Source organism: Phyllostomus discolor, chromosome 14, assembly GCF_004126475.2.
Source record: "Phyllostomus discolor isolate MPI-MPIP mPhyDis1 chromosome 14, mPhyDis1.pri.v3, whole genome shotgun sequence".
NCBI classification, from domain to species: Eukaryota; Metazoa; Chordata; class Mammalia; order Chiroptera; family Phyllostomidae; genus Phyllostomus; species Phyllostomus discolor.
The window spans coordinates 26,748,949-26,768,886 of NC_040916.2; the positions used below are offsets into that span (position 1 = coordinate 26,748,949).

The window sequence follows — 19,938 nt, forward strand, 5'->3', positions numbered from 1 at the left end:
GGATAAGAAAACATGACCCACACAATATGCTGCCTACAAGAGACCCACCTCAGGATAAAAGATCTGCACAGGCTGAAAGTGAAGGGCTGGAAACAAATTTTCCAAGCAAATGGACAGGGAAAAAAAGCCGGGGTAGCAATACTCATTTCTGACAAAATAGACTTCCAAAGAAGGTCCATAAAGAGAGACCCAGAAGGTCATTTCATAATACTCAAGGGAAGAATTCACCAAGAAGACATAAATATTGTAAATATATATGCACCCAACATAGGAGCACCCAAATCCATAAAGAAAATCTTAGAGGACTTCAAGAAAGATATTGACAGCAACACAATTATTGTGGGGGATTTTAACACCCCACTATCAAAAATGGACAGATCTTCCAAACAAAATATCCACAAAGATATTGTGGCATTGAACAACACCCTTGATGAAATGGGCTTTACTGATATTTACAGAACCCTCCATCCCAAAGAAGCTAAATACACATTTTTTTCAAATGCACATGGAACATTTTCAAAAATTGACCACATGATAGGACACAAAACAAGCCTCAACAATTTCAAAAAAATTGAAATCATACCAAGCATTTTCTCAGACCACAAGGGACTGAAGCTAGAAACCAACCTGAAGGAAAAAAACCAAAAACACTCAAAATCATGGAGATTAAATAGCATGCTATTAAACAAGGAATGGGTCAAGAATGATATTAGGGAAGAAATCAAAAGGTTTCTGGAAACAAATGAAAACGAACTCACAACAACCCAAAACTTATGGGACACAGCCAAGGCAGTCCTGAGAGGGAAGTTCATAGCGATACAGGCCCACCTAAAAAAGTTAGAAACATTTCAAACAAACAACTTAACCCTACATCTACAAGAACTCGAGGAACAACAACAGAGACAGCCCAGAGCAAGCAGAAGGAAGGAAATAACCAAGATCAGAGCAGAATTAAATGACATAGAGACTAAAAGCACAATTCTAAAGATCAATGAATCCAGGAGTTGGTTCTTTGAAAAGATAAACAAAATCGACAAGCCTTTAAGCAGACTCATCAAGAAAAAAAAGAGAGAAAACCCAAACAAACACAATCAGAAATGAAAGAGGAGAGATTACAACAGATACCACAGAAATACAAAGGATTGTAAGAAATTACTACGAAGAACTGTATGCCAAGAAATTTGAAAACCTAGATGAAATGGACAAATTTCTAGAAAAATATAATCTGCCAAAACTCAATAAAAAAGAAGCAGAAAGCCTGAACAAACCAATAACAGCAAAAGAAATTGAAGCAGTAATCAAAAAACTCCCAACACACAAAAGCCCTGGACCAGATGGTTTCACAGGAGAATTCTACAAAGCACTTAAGGAAGAGCTAACACCTATCCTTCACAGACTATTTCAAAAAATCCAAAAAGATGGAAGACTCCCAGACTCTTTTTATGAGGCCAACATCATCTTAATTCCAAAACCAGATAAAGACACAACAAAGAAAGAAAACTACAGGCCAATATCGCTGATGAACATTGACACTAAAATCCTCAACAAGATACTGGCAAACCGCATCCAACAGTACATTAAGAAGATCATACACCATGACCAAATGGGATTCATTCCAGGTATGCAAGGATGGTACAATATTCGCAAATCAGTAAATGTAATACATCACATAAACAAAAGCAAAGTCAAAAACCACATGATCATATCAATAGATGCAGAAAAAGCATTTGATAAGGTACAGCACCCATTTATGATAAAAACACTCAGTAAAGTGGGAATAGAGGGAGCATTCCTCAACATAATAAAGGCCATATATGAGAGACCTTCAGCCAACATTATACTCAATGGGCAAAAATTAAAATCTTTTCCACTAAGATCAGGAACAAGACAAGGATGTCCGCTTTCACCACTTCTATTCCATATAGTACTGGAAGTTTTAGCCACAGCAATCAGACAAGAAAAAAAAATAAAAGGAGTCCAAATCGGAAAGGAGGAAACAAAACTGTCACTGTTTGCAGATGACATGATAGTGTACATAGAAAATCCTATAGACTCCACCAAAAAACTGCTTGACTTAATAAATGAATTTGGCAAAACAGTGGGATACAAAGTCAATATCCAGAAATCAAAGGCATTTCTGTACACCAACAATGAAACAGCAGAAGCAGAAATCAAGAAAAAAATCCCATTTGAAATAGCAAAAAGAAAAATAAAATACCTAGGAATAAACCTAACCAAAGAGGTAAAAGACCTGTATTCAGAAAACTACATAACACTGAGGAGAGAAATCAAGGAAGACACAAACAAATGGAAACATATACCGTGTTCATGGATTGGAAGAATTAATATCATCAAAATGTCCATACTACCAAAAGCAATTTACACATTCAATGCAATATCTATTAAAGTACCAATGGCATATTTCACAGACATAGAACAAACACTTCAACAATTTATATGGAACCATAAATGACCCCGAATAGCTGCTGCTATTTTGAGAAAGAAGAGTAAAGTAGGAGGGATCACAATACCTGACACTAAACTATACTACAAGGCCACTGTAATCAAAACTGCCTGGTACTGGCATAAAAACAGGCACATGGACCAATGGAACAGAACAGAGAGCCCAGAAATAAACCCAAGTCTCTACGGTCAATTAATATTTGACAAAGGAAGCAGCAACATAAAGTGGAATAAAAATAGCCTCTTCAACAAATGGTGTTGGGAGAACTGGACAGCTATGTGCAAAAAAATGAAACTCGAGCACCAACTTACACCTTATACAAAAATAGATTCAAGGTGGATAAAAGACTTAAATATAAACCGTGACACCATTAAAGTCCTAGAAGAGAACGTAGGTAGGAAAATCTCAGGTATTTCACACAGAAACTTTTTTACTGACTTGTCTCCTAGAGCAAGGGACATAAAGGAAAGAATAAACAAATGGGACCCCATCAAAATAAAAAGCTTTTGCACAGCTAAAGAAAACAGTATCAAAATAAAAAGAGAACCAACTGTATGGGAAAACATATTTGCCAATGATACCTCAGCCAAGGGTTTAATCTCCAAAATATATAAAGAACTTACACGACTGCACTCTAAGAAGACAAGGAATTCAATTAAAAAGTGGGCAAAGGACTTGAACAGACACTTCTCCAAGGAGGACATACTGAGGGCCCAGAGACATATGAAAAGATGCTCAATATCTCTAGCCATCAGAGAGATGCAGATTAAAACCACAATGAGATACCACTTCACACCAGTCAGAATGGCCATCATAAACAAAGCAACAAACAAGTGTTGGAGAGGTTGTGGAGCAAAGGGGACCCTAGTGCACTGTTGGTGGGACAGCAGACTGGTGCAGCCCCTGTGGAAAGCAGTTTGGAACTTCCTCAGAAAACTAAAAATGGATCTGCCTTTTGACCCGGTAATTCCACTGCTGGGATTCTATCCTAAGAACACTAAAACACCGATCCAAAAGAACCTATGCACCCTGATGTTCATAGCAGCACTATTTACAATAGCCAAGTGCTGGAAGCGACCTAGGTGCCCATCAGTAAATGAGTGGATCAAAAAACTGTGGTTCATTTGCACAATCAAATTCTATGTAGCAGGAAGAAAGAAGGAGCTCCTACCCTTTGCAACAGCTTGCATGGAGCTGGAGAGCATTATGCTGAGTGAAACAAGCCAGGTGTTGAAAGACAAATACCACATGATCTCACCTTTAACAGGAACCTAAACAACAAAACAAAGAAACAAGCAAAATATAACCAGAGACACTGAAATAGGGGACAGACTGACAGTGACGAGAGGGGAGAGAAGAGGGAATTTCAGGGGGGAATGGGAAGGGTTTACAGGAACAAATTTGGAGGACACATGGACAAAACTAGGGGTGGGGAGTAATGGGGGGGAAGAGGGGAGGGTTGGGTGGGTGGGCTGGAATGGGAGTAAGTGGAAGAAAACTGTACTTGAACGATGATGAAAATAAAATTAAAAAAAGAAAAGAAAACCCACAACTGTCACCGTCCCCGCTGAGCCGCCCTACTGGGGCCTGGTCACTGCAACGCCCTCCTTCCAGCTTCTGCTCCAGTCCCTGCCCGGGCTCCTGTCTCCCTGAGACTCCACCACAGGCTCCCTGTCACGTGCTTTGCCCCGTCTAGTCTGGGCCCCTTCCAGGTCCCCACCCCCTCCTCCCCTTCTCCCTGCACTCAGTCCCTCCACCCACACCTGCCTCCCGGGTTCCTCGAAACTGCCAGACGTGCTGCTGCCTCAGGCCCTGGCACCTGCCCCTCCTGTGCCCTGGTGCTCACCCCCCACGTGCCCTGTTGTCCCTTCTCACAGGAGCCTCCCCTCACCTTTGCAGTTCCATCACAGCTCCCCTGCCTGTAGCCTTCCAGACACTGTCCCCGGATTGATTTTACTACAGCACTTATCACCATCTGATATAACAGTTTAATTATTTTACTCCTTTACTTAACTGTTTTATACATTACTTTCTGCTTTTCTAAAATGTGAGACCATTGAGGGAAGATCTTTATATGCATTTTATTCACTGACTTATCTCCTTTTTCTAGAACTGAGCCTAAAACATATGTGATCCTTGCTAAGTGTTTGTTGACTGACTTTATGAGTGTCTGTAGATACTGACTGTCCCAGGTCCATCTTTGAAAACCCCACAGGCAGGAGGGGAGGCTTCAGCATCAGCACCACCAGGTGCAGACAGCCCCCTGCCCCCACCACTCTCCATGGTGTGAGATTGTCCTGAACACACAACCGTAGCTGCAGCATCAGAACCACAACAGGGAAAATGAGCAGATTTACCCTCAGAGACGAGGCTCCTCCTCCTGGGATGGGAGACTCTGTGATGCCCCCTGTGAGGAGGGGGGCGGCCTCAGCTCAGCTGCAGCCTGAGCTCCTCAGGGCCCAGGACCCTCCCAGCCCTGCCCCTCCCCCAGCCCCACTCAGGTTCCCAACTGTCTGCTGAGGGTCCTGTGTCCATGGGCCGGGCCCCCAGAGGGCAGGGAGCTGACCTGGAAGGAAGACCCCAGAGCCCCTCTCCTGGCCCAGCAGGTGTTACTGACGGAGCAGGGCTGGTCCTCACAGAGCTGTCCCTGATGATCACAGTCATGGTGACCCTGTAGAGGCTGTCTGTGTCCTCGGTGTGAGTGTCCTCCAGGGCGGGCATGAGCTCACCATAGGGGTCCCTCCACACTGCTCGGGGCTCTGGGTACCACCTTGTGGAGGTGCACTCCAGCTGGACACCACTGTCGTTGTGGCCCTTCATTTTAATGAGGGGCTTGGACCCTACACCTGGGAACAGACAAATAGTCTAAAATGTCTATTCCTAATGCACATGACAGTCAAGGACCCTTAGAGATCTCTGAGCAGCAGCAGGGGCTACTCCGTGGGGTTCCACCGTCTCCCCTGCTCACGGCCCCACTGAGCTCCCTGTGCTTCTCAGGACTCGATCCGCTCACTCAGCCCTCAGGCAGGGGGAGGCCACCCTGCCAGGTTACACGGGACCCTCGACAAACACCTGCTGGTCTGTGGGGGCCTGAAGTGCAGAGAGAAACTATCCCCAAGGGTCACACTGTGAAGAGTCACCAAAGAGAAACAAGGGACCTGCCACCCTCAGGCACAGAGTGGCCTCGTCTCGGGATGTGGCTGGTTGGGAATGACAGCGGTGGATGGCGCTGTCCTGGGCTGTGACACCGTGAAGGAGCAGGGCCACCCTCCCCTGCTCACAAAGGTCGTTCGTCCTCGGCACCGTCTCCACTGGACACTGCAGGTAGCTCACGAGCAAGGGCCCCACCAGCAGTGACTCCGCTCCTGGGACCCTGTCCCCTTGTCGCTCCCTTCACCTGACTTGTCCCCTCACATCTGTCCCTGCGAGAACGACCCCAGACGTTCCCAGCCTGGAGGGTCTCAGCTCCTCTGACAGCAGCAAGACACTGCTGGGTCCCTGGGTCCCGTCACTGCAGGGAACTCAGCTCTGCCAGCAGCCAGAGTCAGCAACGCAGACTCGTCCCTGGGTCACCCCCAAAACAACAACAAACAAACAAACAAGGGAAATATCAGCCTGCAGACACCTTAAACACAGTCTAGCGAGAGCTATGCTGGATTCTGACCCAGAGAATTGTGAGATAACTGATTTGTGTTGTATTAGGTCATGAAATTTATACTATTACAGCAAAATAGAAAGTTAATCCAATAAGGATTGGGTAACACGTGCCAAGGAGGTAAACTGTGACCCTGGTGAGTTATCCATGGGGTTAGATCTAGAAAGAGGTCCCTTGAAGTGAGACAATTATTGACAATTAATTTACACATATGACATGACACCCACATGCGGGGGGAGGGGACACAAGGTGAACAGTCACAGTGACGATGATGATGAGGAAGAGCAGCCTTTCCCCAGGACCCACAAGTGACAGGGACCTCGGGAACCTCAGTGGGTGGTCAGCGGTGGGCGTCCCTGTCCTGGATGTGGGTCCCACCGTGTGATGAACCTTCCACTGACGTCCGTCTGCCCCCTCCCCCCCCACCGTCCTGCTCACAGAGCACCTTCAGGTGGGAGGTGGGAGGGTGGGTCTGCTCTGTGCCCACGGGTCACAGGCTGGTTCAGAAAGTGGCCGCTGGTCCCTTCTCAGCCTGTGTGATGGAGTCACTGTGAGTTTATCCTCTGGACCATGGCGTCCTGCAGAGCCAGTCAGTGAAGGGGTGGACCATGGCTCTGACAGTTGACCTTGAAGGATCCAAGTGGGGTGTGGCCTTCACAGTCACCTGCAGTGACCTTTACCCTTGGTGTCCTGGGAGGGACCCTCAGGGCTGCCCATAACCCTACCCAACAAGACAATCAGCTGCAAAGGGACAGACGAGAGGGAGGAGGAGATGCAGGGGATGGACATCATTCAGCACGAAAATCTGTGTGAACTATGTACGTCAGTTAATTGCAGCTGCCTCAGTTTCCACCTTTCTAAAGGAAGGTTGTATTAGTGAGTGAGGTTCACCTGAAACAATTAGCACATCATCCAGTACCTGTGAAGTCACCTATAAATCTCAGCTCTGGTCATTCAAAGCCCCCAACTCACCTTTGGAAAGTTAACTCACTGTCTGCACCCTGGTCTCCTTGTCTCTCATGTGGAAAAACTGAGGGAGTGTCAGTGAAGTCCGTCACTCAGTGTGTTTAGTGTTTTCCTGCTGAGAGGTTTGCTGTCCAGGAGGCCCTCAGCTCCAGGCGGGGCAGCGAGGAGCAGAGACGTTTCTTCAGCCTGAGGGTCCCCATTCCCACCAGCTGTGCCCGGGGACACTGGGGTCTCCAGGAAAGGGTCAGGCCCTGGGTCAGGCACAAGGGATCCCCCCCACTGCTTCTTGCACTGGGCAAATGGTCAAGGGAGTGGGCTCCTTTTTGAAGATCCTGAAAACAGGCCTCAGAGGCCCAGAGAAGTGGGTGTGCGGGAAGGTGAAGATGTGAGACCCGTCGAGGGCATTGTAGAACGAGACCACCCCCAGCTCACAGTCCAGGAAAACCCCCACCCTCTCAGGGGGGCTCACATTGGTCACTGTGGTCTGTGGGTCTGTGAGAGCCCTGTAACCCTTCCCAGGCCACAGCCCCACTGTCCAGAATCCATTCTCAGGGGCCATTTTAACTTTCCCTTTCCTCCTCAAGTCCTCCCTGCACACCCCAATACGCCACTGTGCCCTGTCCCCCACCTCCACCTCCCAGAAGTGTCTCCCTGACATGAAGCTCTCACAGCCCAGCACACAGTACGCCCGGTTAAATCTCTTGGGGTTTTCTGGCAGGTTCTGCCATGTGTCTGTCCACTGCAGGCTCCTCTTGTCCTCAGAAACCAGGAGGGCAGGGTGCGCCGTGTCTGGGTCCAGAAACACATCCGCTGCAGGGGGTTCAGAGGGCGTGGGGTCAGCCATGGCTCCTGGACATCAGAGCCTCAGCCTTCCAGGCCTGGGTCTGGGCAGGAAGCCAAGCCCACAGTCTGGGGTCCCCAGCTCACCCTGGACATGACCCTCAGCCGTGCCAGGGAAATGCAGGGGTCTTGTGATTGGTGAGGAAGGGGAGGGTGAGGAGGGCTGGGATCTATCATTTCCCTGTTTCTGCCCCAGAATGTCTGAGCCCACCTGTGCTGTATAGTCACACGGATTAAACGTCAGCCCAGGCTCTGCCCCCTGAGCTGGGGGACGTCCTTTCCTGCACAGTCTCTCTTCCTACAGACACCAGCTACGGAATATCTCAAGTTCAATTTCCTGTCTGAGAAGTGGGGGTAAAACACTGATCTCTGGGGTGGAATAGGACAACTGGGTGGTAGACTGAGCCCCAGTCTGGGCACAGAGGAAGTGCCTGGTGTGACAACAGACACCGTGTCCCTCCTGTGCTCGGAGCCAGGCTGGGGCTCCATGTGGTCTGGCGTCCCTCCCCACCTTTCCCACCCCCTCTGGCCCAGGACTCAGTCCTCCATGGACAGCACCCCTGGGCCCCTGGCCTCTGGTTACTGTGGGTTTGGCCAAGGGGAGGCGCAGGCTGGACATGGTAAGGAGGGAGGAGAGGGGGCACAGTGCTGACCCCCACGTCCCCCTGGGAGATGCTCCACCACAGCTCCTCCCCACAGGCCCTCCCCCTGAGCCCCAGCTGCCCCCTCCAGGCCCAAGTGAGTCCTCCCTCTCCCTCTGCCCTGGGCCAAGGGGGGGTCACAGCCCCCACTGCTGGGACCCCTGGGCCCAGTGGTCCTGGTTGGTTTGCCTAATGTCACCCCACCTGTCCTTGTGAACCCACCCAACCCCATCTCTGTGTCAGGGATCTCTTTCACCTCTTCTGCTGTGACCTTTGACCCACCTCACTGTCCTCAGCCAGCACACCAAAGCCTCCAGGTGGCGGCCATCCGTGTCCCTTAAACACGGCCATGAGCACTTTTGTCACTAACAGCCAGAGTGACAGGGGCACCGAGGTCAACTCCACACTGGGGACCGTGTGGATGATAAAGGGTCACCTGTCACAGGACCACCAGGAGGTGTGGCTGGTGCTGCCGCATTCTTTGTCCCTGTTCCTGTCAGTCATCAGTGCCCGAGTCACAGTGTGAGAAAGTGCTGTGAGGGGTGTGTTGTCAGGGGATGATCTGTGCAGGTTGTGGGGTCCTCTGTCCTCTCTGACCCTGCACCCCTGTGAGTGAGTCAACCTACAGCACAGTGTGTCACAGTCTGAGGAGTTGTCTGCATCGTTTTTAGGTCTTAAGACACCTTCTCCTCACCATGGTCATTAGAGTCAGACAAATACCCCCTTCAAACAGGCCGTCTGTTTCCTGTGGGTGCTCTGACAACACACAGTCACCACCTCACTTAGTCCTTGTCCCAGCCCTCACAGAGCAGCAGTGACTGTGGGACTTGGCAGAACTCGGGGACACACAGGGGCAGGAGGGGAGGAGCTTGGTCGGGTCCCCACTCCCTCTCCCTGCAGCCCTTCCCTCCAGCCCCACCCCTCCTGCCTCTGCCTCCCACAGAGACCTGTGGGCCCCAGGATGGCCTCTGTCCCTGCTCCCTGGGCTCTGGGCAGCAGGTAGGGGACACCTTTGAGACCATAACCTCAGGTCACCCACCAGAACTGTCCCTGTCAAGAGCTGCAGAGGAAAGAGGGAGCAGGAGCCCTCGGGGGTTGTCCTGGGGACACAGAGGGACCCACTCACCAGGCTGGAAGAGGGCCGTCTTCCACTCTGGAGGGAAGGAGACACAGACAAGGAAAGGTCACTCTTTCTGTCCCCCTCCCCCACTGTCCTCACTGAGCCTCTTCTCTCTCCTCTCCTCAGTCCCCTCCAACGTCCACTCCCCTCATCTGCAGCTCTGCGGAGCAGGCTGAACCCTCTCCCAGGGCTGGGCTTCCCCCCATCACGCTGGGCCCGTGGGGACACGACCAGGCTGTGCCGGGTGTGGGCATGTGTGTCAGCAGGGCGAGGGGACACTGGGTCTGGAAGGTCCTCTCTGAGTGACCAGACAGCAGGGGGTGGTGCAGACACAGAGAATGAGCCTCTGAGCTGGATGCGATGGCTCCTCCCCCGGCAGGAAAGGCTGCAAGTGCTTCCCACACAGGAGCCGGGAAACCAGAGAGCCTCAGGCTCACTCACCTGCATAGACCTGAGACCGCTCCTCACCTGCAATGGAGACAGACAGTCACCTGAACTGTCATTTCTGAATCAGTTCCTTTCTGTCTCTTGTGCCCCCTGTCATCTTCCTGTGTGCCCCCAACCTTCCCTCCCTCTCCCTCTGCCTGTTCCCTCCCCGGCTCCCCCTCCTCTTTCCATCAGCTGCAGCTCAGGACCCCCAGGTGCCCTGCACGGGCTGTCCCAGGGTCACCCCACAGCTGTCCTGTCCCTGTCTGTGCAGCAGTCACCTCTCATCCCTGCTTTAGCTTCTGAAGTTTCAGTGACCTTCTGACAACCACTGTTGGGGATGGTGAATAAAAGTTGCAGAAACAAACAATTCATGAGTTTTAAATTGCACATCAGTCTGAGTGGTGTGATGAGGTCCCCTGCTGTCTGCTCCGACCTGCCCCCTCAGGAATCTACCTTGGGCCCACCCACCCTTAGTGACTGAAGAGCGTCTCTGTGACACATGGACGGTCCCAGTGTCACATTGCTGGTGTTCTGTCACCCCTATTTCACTTAATAACAACTACAATGAGCAAGCACAGTGATGCTGCACTGCTGGTGTGCCAACAAGAAGCCTTCCTTTACGTGAAAAGGAAAAACCTCGTGTATTCAGGGTTTGGGACTATCTGTGGTCAGACGTCCCCTGGGGGACCGGACCACGACCCTGTCATATAAGCGATGACCAGGTTCTCCAGGACCTGGGTGTGTCTGCACACACGCTGCCCTGTGTGCACACGTGTGTACCTGTGTGCTGGGATTCATTCCCCTCAATCTGCATTATTTCCTGCCTACTCCGGAAACAATGGACCAACCTAATGGGAAAATTTCAGATACTATTTGTTCAGCAGTGACGGTAAGTCTGTGACAACTGCCACAGTCACTCCTGTTTTTAAGACACTTTTCTCTCCTTCTGCCTTTCTTTTAGGTGGGCTACAGAGTTTGTGAACCAAGCAGGGAAGCAAGGACTCCCACACTGAGTCAAGTCCCGGCCCAGTCTACTTTCTGGGGTTCCTGGGGTGTCCCAAGCCAGCGCCCCCTGGTGGAGAGAGACGGCAGCCCGTTCCCCCACTGAGACAGACCACTGCCTGGTCCCCCCACCAGCGTCCTCATTTCTTCCCCTGGGACGTTAGCAGGGAGCAAAGTGGCTGAACTATCCAAGCAGAGAGGTGGAGATGCGGGTCCGGGTACTCACGTGGTAGGTAGGGTATCTTTGTCCACCCTGCAGGGAACAATGTGAGGGGTCAGTGACTCCTGTAATGCAGGGACCCCAGGACGTGTGGGCCGGGGATCGCCACTTACTGAGTTCGTCCCTCAGCTTCTCTGGAAATAAGCAGAAAAAGAAACTCCTTTAAAGGGGATCGAATAGAGGACCCATGTGGTGCATGCAGGGTGGGGCCGGGAGGTGGTGACCACCTTGCAGCTGGGCCTCACCTTTGGCGCCTCGCTCCCGCTGCTCCTTGGCCTGAGCTGCTTCCTTCTCCGCCTGAGCTGCTTCCTTCTCCGCCTGAGCTGCTTCCTTCTCCGCCTGAGCTGCTTCTTTCTCCGCCTGAGCTGCTTCTTTCTCCGCCTGAGCTGCTTCTTTCTGCGCTCGCTCCCTCTCCTTCTCCTGGGACAGGGCCTGGATCTTCTTCTGCTGTCGCCACAGGAAGTACCCCGCCCCCGCCAGGAGCCCCAGCAGAGCCGGCAGGGTCACACCCAGGGCCATCACCCAGGGCTGCGCGTTCCGGAAAAAGGGGCCTGCGGAGGGTGAGCCTGAGCTGATGACCACCTTGGGTCTCAAAGTATCTGGGGACTGAAAACAATCGTTCTTTCCCCAAAGTGCCCAGAACTTTCACTGGCACCTAACACCGTTGTCTTGAAGTAACTGCCTCTCACAAGGGAATATTTTGAATGTAAAAGAAAGTATAGAAAGTCATTGAAATCTCTCCATTGCTTCTCCCTCTGCCATTTATTATCTCCTTCTGAGTCACTTTAATCTGGGGATTAAGAACATGAACTTTGGAGCAGGAGGGTCTGGGTTCCAATTCTGGGTCTTCCACCTGACGAGCTCTGTGACCTTGAACTAATGACTTAAGGACCTGTTCTTGGTGTTCCGACTGGTAAGAGATTAAGTTAATGTTTACACAGTGCCTGACACATAGTGAGTGCCATGCAAGTGTTTGTTAAATTTTTAAAACATTAATATAGTTTTATTTCATTTTGTTCACACCGCAGACGGCACTCCACACCAGCGGGTCCGCAGGTGGTTCCCTCTGCTCCCCCGGGTCTGGGCGACCTTCCCGCCTCAGCACAGGGGGCAGGTCTGTGTCTGCTCTCACAGGGCAGCGCCCCCTGCACACACGGCCCCTCGGGGGCACTTGCACCGTCTCTGACTCTTTGTTGTTACAGTGAATGGTGCAGGAAGTAACCTTTTTTTTTTTTTTTAAATATTTTATTTATTTATTTTTTAGAGAGGGAAGGGAGGGAGATAGAGAGAGAGAGAGAGAGAAACATCAATGTGCGGTTGCTGGGGGTTATGGCCTGCAACCCAGGAATGTACCCCAGCTGGGAATCGAACCTGGGACACTTTGGTTCCCAGCCCGTGCTCAATAGGAAATAACCTTTTATATGAATCATTACACAGAAATGTGAGCTGATCTGTCAGCTAAAGTCCCAACAGTGGGTCTTGCGTAACTGAATGAATGAGTCCTCTGGATAAGGAGGCTCTGGTGTCCCCAATGGAAATTGTCCTTATTGAGCAAAAAAAAAAAAAAAAAAAAATAGCCACAGACCTCTAAGAGTCACTGTCTCCCCAAAATTCTGCCATCAGAATGTGATACCAATCACCTCGTTTTTTCCTTTGTTGCCAGTCTCACAGGTGGAAATCACCTCCCCAGTCAGTGAGATTGGACACTTTTCCGTGAGTCATTTCCTGTTCTGTGAAGTGATACTTCCTGTTCTCTGCTCATTGTTCTACTTGGTTGTTTTATACATTAAGGAGATCAGCCCTTTTTCTAAGATTTGCATTGTATATACATTTTCCCCTTATCTCTTGTCTTTGCTGACCTTGACCCTTTGTCCCCCTCAATTCCCATCCCCTGGCACCGTGTGTGGCCGCAGGAAGAGCTCAGAAGGTGTCTGTGACACAAACAGCTTCATGGGGAAGGAGCAGCAGGTCCCTGCTCTGTCCCTTCTGTTCCCTGCACAGACCCAGGTCAGCAGCAGACAACCACACCTTCCCCCAGGGACAGTGCAGAGCCCAGGGCAGTGGGCAGGGCACTCACCTGCAATGGAAACCGTGGCTGATGACCTCTCCTGGCCCAGCAGGGGGTTTCTGAAGACACAGGAGACCCCCTCCCCAGAGCTGTCCTCCAGGATCACAGAGGCTGAGGCTGCATAAAGGCCCTGGGGGTCTGCAGCCTCTGTGGCCCCCTCAGCAGACAAGCTGTGTCCCCTGGCGTCTCTCCACTGGATCTGGGGCTGCGGGTACCAGCCGGCAGACGTGCACTCCACACGGATCCCTCCAGCCTCGTAGCCCTTCATTTCAACGTGGGGGTCAGAGCCCAGCGCTGGGGAGGAACAGTGAGCCTGAATCCTGGGGAGCCCTCTGCACTGGTGGGGGTCTCCACAGCAGGGAGGGGCACACGCACCCTGGATGAGCCCAGCAGGGATTCCCCAGGAGCTGGTCCCAGAGTGTGCTGTGCAGGAGACACTGACCCACAGTGTGACCCCTGCCTGACCATCACTGGACCCTCCTGCTGGATCCAGGGGGATCTGGGCTGGAAGTAACATTGTTTCCCCTAAATCCCCTCAGAGACTGCTGGACCCTCCCTTCCCCCATGGCCCAGACATTCTGGTTCCTGGAACAGCCCTTCACCCCACCCTGGGCAAGCTCGGAAGTGGTTCCCCCTTATCTGAAGCAGGTCCCACCCCAGAGCCCCTATCCTTCCCGCCTGTCCTGTGTGAGCGCCTCTGCCCTGCCATGTGGGGGAAGGATCTGTGCACTGTCTTGCTGCCACCCAAGCTGTGCTCTGTGTGCTTGTCCCCGTGGGAAACTCTGATGTAATTAATGCTGCAGGTGTCAGCCTCCTTTTGGAGTCCCTCCACCTTGGGAGGTTTCTGTCACGTGACTGTGGAGAGGGGAACACTTCTCCACAGAGGAGCGATGACCCAGACCAGGAACTGTGGGGTATTTCCTACTGACACTGAATCCCTAAACACAAGGGGAGCAGGGAGGGAGCCCTTACAGACCTGAGAGGACAGAGTCCTGTGGGGAGGACTCTCTTCAAAGGACCTGTGATCTACAGGGAGGGACAGTGTCTGGCTCAGGAGGCCCTGCAGGGACAAAGCCAGGACCCCCCACAGGCCATCCCCTGCCGGGCTCCCCAGGGACCCACCAGGCAGAAGCCCAGGGCGGGGCTGTGTCCTGAGAAGGTGAAGTGCAGCCCCGACACCTGGACACGAGCACTTTCACGGGGCAGCACCTCACACAAGGTCACTCTGTCACTGGGACGGGTCAGGACACAGTCAAGATCACTCAGCAGTGGGTCTGAGCACAGAGGAAGCAGGAACAGTGTGCAGACCTCAGCAGTGACCACCCTCCCTGTCCTGGCTGGGAGTGACCCATGACACCCCTGCACCTTCCTGACAGCATCCAGCCCAGAGCAGAGCCCTGCTTCCACATCCCCCCAAGTCCCCTGACAGCCCAGAGGTCACACCCAGTCCTCCCTGACACCCCTTCTCTGAGACACCCCGGTTTCCATCCCCTGTGCGTCCCCCCTCACTGCTCCAGGGATGGGCACACCCTGTTCAACTGCACGTGTGTCCCGGGGCCTTTGGTTGGAGGGTGTGGGCACCACAGGTGTGGTCCCTGCAGCTCAGCCCCCTGGACCCACAGCAGGGGGCACCTGGGGGCCCACGGCCACGCCCTCTACTTCCCTGCTGAGACCTGGTGGGCGGGGTGAGGGACTCTTCACTGGATGCAGGAGGAGCCCTTCCTGGGGGACGACCTGGGTCTGTCTCAGTCCTCAGAGAAGCAGGGAGGGAGGTGGGGGGGGCCCTGGTTGACCCTTGGTGGTGAGGAGCCCTGAGTGCTCTCTGGTGGGCATGGACCCTCCTCCCTTGACTCCAGGGAAATGAGCTCAGATCAAACCTGAGTCTTACCTGCAACTTTCAGCTGCACCTGGGCATTTTCAGAGAAATCTCCATCTTGGAAATAACACAGGTAGGTTCCTCTGTCAGAGGCTCTGATGTCCCGAATCCGGAGAGCAGCCTTCCCCGCAGTGATGTCCTCTCTTGAAATCCAAGTTCTCCCTCGAAACTCTGCTGCCGGCGTGTCCTCTTGCCCATCTGAGTACGTGTGTACTACCTGCCTGGGGCTGGATCGCACCCACATCAGCTCCATGGTCTCAGCGCTCATCTCCGGGGACAGGTGACAGGGCAGCTCAGTGTCTTCACCCACCATGGCCAGGATGGGCTCGGGGGGTCCAACCACAGCAAACTGAGCTGGTCATCAGAAGGGGGGGCTCCGTCAGAGGGAGCTGGGGCCAGAGGACCAGGGGTGACCCAGCAGGGAGGGCGAGGGGAGAGACACCTAGACAGGAACTCAGTCCTCACACAAGTGCATCTGGACAGGCCTTGCAGGGGTGGGGGGCGGGGAGTCCAGGGTTCTGACTGGGCCCAAAGGGAAAGGTTCAGATGCACAAACGCAGAGCAGGTCCTACCTGAGCAGGGGCTGAGCAGCTGGACCACGGCGAGGCAGACAAGGAGGGCAAGCAGACAGAGGACCAGGAGCCTCACCATCGTTCCCTGCTGTGCAGAGAGAGACACCAGCAGGGGCTGGGTGGCAGTGACAACCTGGAAAAAGGTGGAGAATTCCACATGGAGACGCTGCCTCCCCAGGGCCGGCAGGGGGCGCAACAGCAATGGCTGCTGACCCAAGAGCCTGGTCTGCACATGTCTGCTGGCAGGTCTATCAACCTCGGATCCAACATGGAAATCACCATGAAACATGGAACAGCAGTGTACGCAACTTAACCCTGAGCATTAAGTAGCCTGGGGCTCTCCTGTGTGAACGTGCTCAGAATCCCTCCACTCGCCCGCAGGTTCCTGCCACAGCCAGGTGCCCGCCCCAGCACCACCCTCTGAGGAACACAGGCCCCTCTGCTCTGAGTCCCCGATCTCTCTGCTGCCCCCTGCAGGCTGTGCTCCGCATGGCAGCCAGGACGTCTTGACCCCTCACCTCCCTGCTGCTCAGCCCCTCCCAGGGGCTCCCATTCCATCCAGGGCAGAAGCGGAGTCTTTTGCATCCTGTGCTTTTACAATTATGTGCATGTTTTGCAGAATAAAAAATCAGAAACCTGCTGCATTTCTATACCCTACTGATGATTCATCTTAGGGACAAACTTTATAAATTCCATTTACATTTTCATCAAAAAGCATTAAATACCCAGGAATAAATGTGGGGGAAGAGGTGGCAGACCTGTGCCCTGCCGACTGGAAGACGATGAGGAGGGAACCTGGAGCGCGCACACATCAGTGGGAGGACACACACTGAGCTCGCGGGTGGAAGGGTTAACACACACAGAGTGTGCTCAGGGCTACAGCAGCACGCAGGTTCCAGCGAGGCCTGGGAAAACACCAGGGGTCTTCTCCTCAGAAGTAGGGCGACTAATCCTAAACTTGTTACGGGTCCAGAAAGACCCCACATAGCCAATTGATATTGAGAAAGATGGAAGTTGGAGGAGTCACCCTGTCTGATAGCAACACCCCAGCATAAACACAGACTCCTGTTCAACGGGACAGAGCAGAGCCTGGACAGGAGCCCTTACTCATGTGCTCAGTTACTCTGTGACGACGGAGGGAGGAGCGTACAATGAGGCCAGGAGTCTCTCAAAATCATGGGAACACTGGACAGATACAGGTGAAGCAATGTACCTGGGTCACTGTCTTGTACCACCTGCCAGGAAAGGAAAGTGGATTAGAGATTTAAGGAAACCTGAGACCAGAAAACCGGGAGAAAACACAGGTGGTGAGGACGCTGTGGCTCTGCTCATAGTGACGTCCCCTTGGGTGGGTCTCCTCTGGCAAGGGCAAGGAAGGACGAACAGACAGATGGGACCATGACCAACTAACAAGTGTTTGCACAGCACGGGAACCATCAACAAATGAAAAGACAATTTACTAAATGAAGAAGATGTTTGCCAATAATGCAATTAAAAATGTTTAACCCTGCCTGGTGTGGCTCAGTGTGTTGAGCGATCTAGAAGGTTGCCGGTTTGATCCCCAGTCAGCACACAAGCCTGGATTGTGGGCCAGGTTCCAGCTGGGCCCTGTGACAGGCAACCGGCTGATGTTTCTTCTGAACTTCAGTGTCTCTCTCCTTCTCTTTCTCCCTCCTTCTCCCTTTCTCTACAGATAAGTAAATGGATACTTGAAATAAATAAATAAAATAAAATGCAGATAGTGATTAGACCTACTTTCTAAAAAAGGCCTTCATATGCAAAATGTATACAGAACTCATATAACTAAACACCAATAAAAATGACCAACCTGATTTAGAAAATGAGCAGTGGACCTGAATAGACGGTTTTCCAAAGAGTCAGTGCAGACACCCGGGGATTGGAACCCCCTCTGTGGTCAGACAGTGTGTGTGGATTCTTTCTCCAACTGTCCTGTATGTGGGGGGTTCAGATTTTTCATTTTACAAGTAATTTTGTAATGAACCTATTTACATATAAATCTCTGTCTTCTAATCCTCACCCGAAGGCATTTTTTTCATTGCTTTTTGAGAAAGAAGAAAGAGGGGGAGAAAGTAGGAGATGAATACAGAAAGACAGTGGGAGAGAGAGAAACATTGATTGGTTGCCTCTCATAGGCTGCCTAACCCATGGTTGTAACCCAAGATGTAGGTTTGTGCCCTGAATAGGAACCAAACCCCATCCTTTTGATGTGTGGGATGATGCTCCAACCAACTAAGCCGCGCTGGCCAGAGTTTTACAATGAATCTTTAAGACACACACCTGGTAACCCACCCCACTATTCTCTCCACATTATTTCTGTAAATGATGACTGGCTAACTTATACGTAACTCAGATAAACAGCCGGTTTGCTGAAGAATTCCAGACACTGACTTCAGAAGGAGCTCACTCCACCCTCAGACATTCAGCTCTGGGAGGTTTGCTGACCTGACCAGTCCCCTGAACAGATTGTGCTGTTGGCACATTGTCCCCTCAACACAGAACTGTCAACACCCTCCTTTCCGTGTCTTTGCTGTGTTTTTGTTTTCCTCCTTCTCCCTCCTTACAAAAACCCCTGCCTGTGTCCATTGTTCAGATGGTCTTTGAGCTGAGACCCCCATCAACTCAAGGAGCAGGACCTTGAATGGACCTACTTTCCTCCCCCTAGTCCCTGTCTCTCCACTATTGGCTTTCAAACAGCAGGAAGGTGAACCTGGTTTGATGTCAACCTCTCTTCTAGAATCTCCTAGAACAGGTTCCCCGAGACAAGCAGGAAAGACTGTGAGGGGCCTTGCCCCTCTCTGACCACAGGAAGTTCCCAGGGATGGGCAGGCATCCAGCTCCCTGGTTCCCATTGTCTCTCTCCCACAGGTGTCCCATGCAGACCTTACCTGCCCTGCTCCACGCTCCCCCTGTGCCCTCACCTGCAGGCTCACAGCCCCACACTCCTTCTCTAGGTGAGGGACACCCTGCAGGCTCCTCCAGCTCCTCAGCCTCTCTCCCAAGGGGCCCTGGGGCACTGGCCTTCACCAGTTCCCCGTAATTAACCTTTGAACTCTCAACTGAAAATCACAGAGCAAAGGTATTCCAGGGCTCTTTATCATAGGTGCATCTATGATCTGGAAGGAAGGGTGGGGAGGAAGAAAGGGTGTTCACCAAGGGAAACAGGGCAAAAGTCTCTCTATGAAAACACTTGTTCTCTGATTGGCTCAGAGCCTTGTGTCTCATCAGTGCCTGGGCAGAAACCAGTAGGCAAGGTTGGCATGAACAGGGACCCCGAGATGGATGGGGCAGTGCAGACCAGCTCCAGCTCTGACTCCCTCCCTCTGTGTCTCTGTGTGCTCACCTGCATGAATCAGTCCTGGGTGTGGGGGGGTGTGAGCAGTATCTCACTGTACACACCTGCTTCATGTCACTTGTGTCACAGTGTGTTTAGCAGAGGAACCAGGACAGAGCAGCAGAGGGCAGTGTGGGAGGAGAGGAGGGTGCAGGATTACAGGGTCACTGTGGTCGTTGGCTAACGTCTTTGACAGCAGAGCCCAGTGCAGGTGGGACAGAGAGAGGGCAGGCCCACACCACCTGTCCTGGCCCCTGTGACACTCAGGTCTCAGATCCACTCCCAAGCAGCACCGTGTTCAGGTTCCCACGGGCGGTGCTGTCAGGGACCGATGGGCAGGTTCCAGGTTTTCCAGGGAAGGTTCATGGGGGCGTTGCTGAGAGGGTCCATCCACCCTCTGCCCCTCACCTGAGCTGCACCTGGGTTTCAGGTGTGCTCACCTCTCCTCTGCTGCAGGGTCTGTGTTCTCTGAGGCTGGACAGGAGAGGCTGTGAGTGTGTCTGTCAGGGGACTTGGGGACCAACAGGGTCCACCTGTGGCCTGGGGCCTCCAGAGACACTGTGTTTAGGTCTCAAGGGCATGAGTTGAGCTCCCAGGGCAGAGTGTGACTGTGGCTGATGGACTGTGATGCATCCCATCGTGTGAATGTGGGTTCTGGGGTGGAGGAGGCTGCTCCCTTGTGCCCCATCTGTTCCCTGCTGCTTCTCAGTGAACAAACCTTGTTTCTGGGAGG

The 19,938-nt window shown here is 52.3% G+C and overlaps 1 protein-coding gene across 1 annotated transcript; it reads right to left on the reverse strand.

Annotated features, from left to right (window-relative positions):
- Window positions 1-7,010: 7,010 nt before the first annotated feature.
- LOC114489471 (butyrophilin subfamily 3 member A1-like) lies at window positions 7,011-16,036 on the reverse strand. The gene is given in 10 exon segments (XM_036015868.1): window positions 7,011-7,349; window positions 7,351-7,895; window positions 9,693-9,719; window positions 10,128-10,154; window positions 11,344-11,370; window positions 11,451-11,469; window positions 11,686-11,888; window positions 13,415-13,699; window positions 15,294-15,635; window positions 15,854-16,036. Coding segments are annotated over 10 exon segments (1,743 nt in total). The 5' UTR covers window positions 15,933-16,036; the 3' UTR covers window positions 7,011-7,160.
- Between the last annotated feature and the right edge of the window lie 3,902 nt (window positions 16,037-19,938).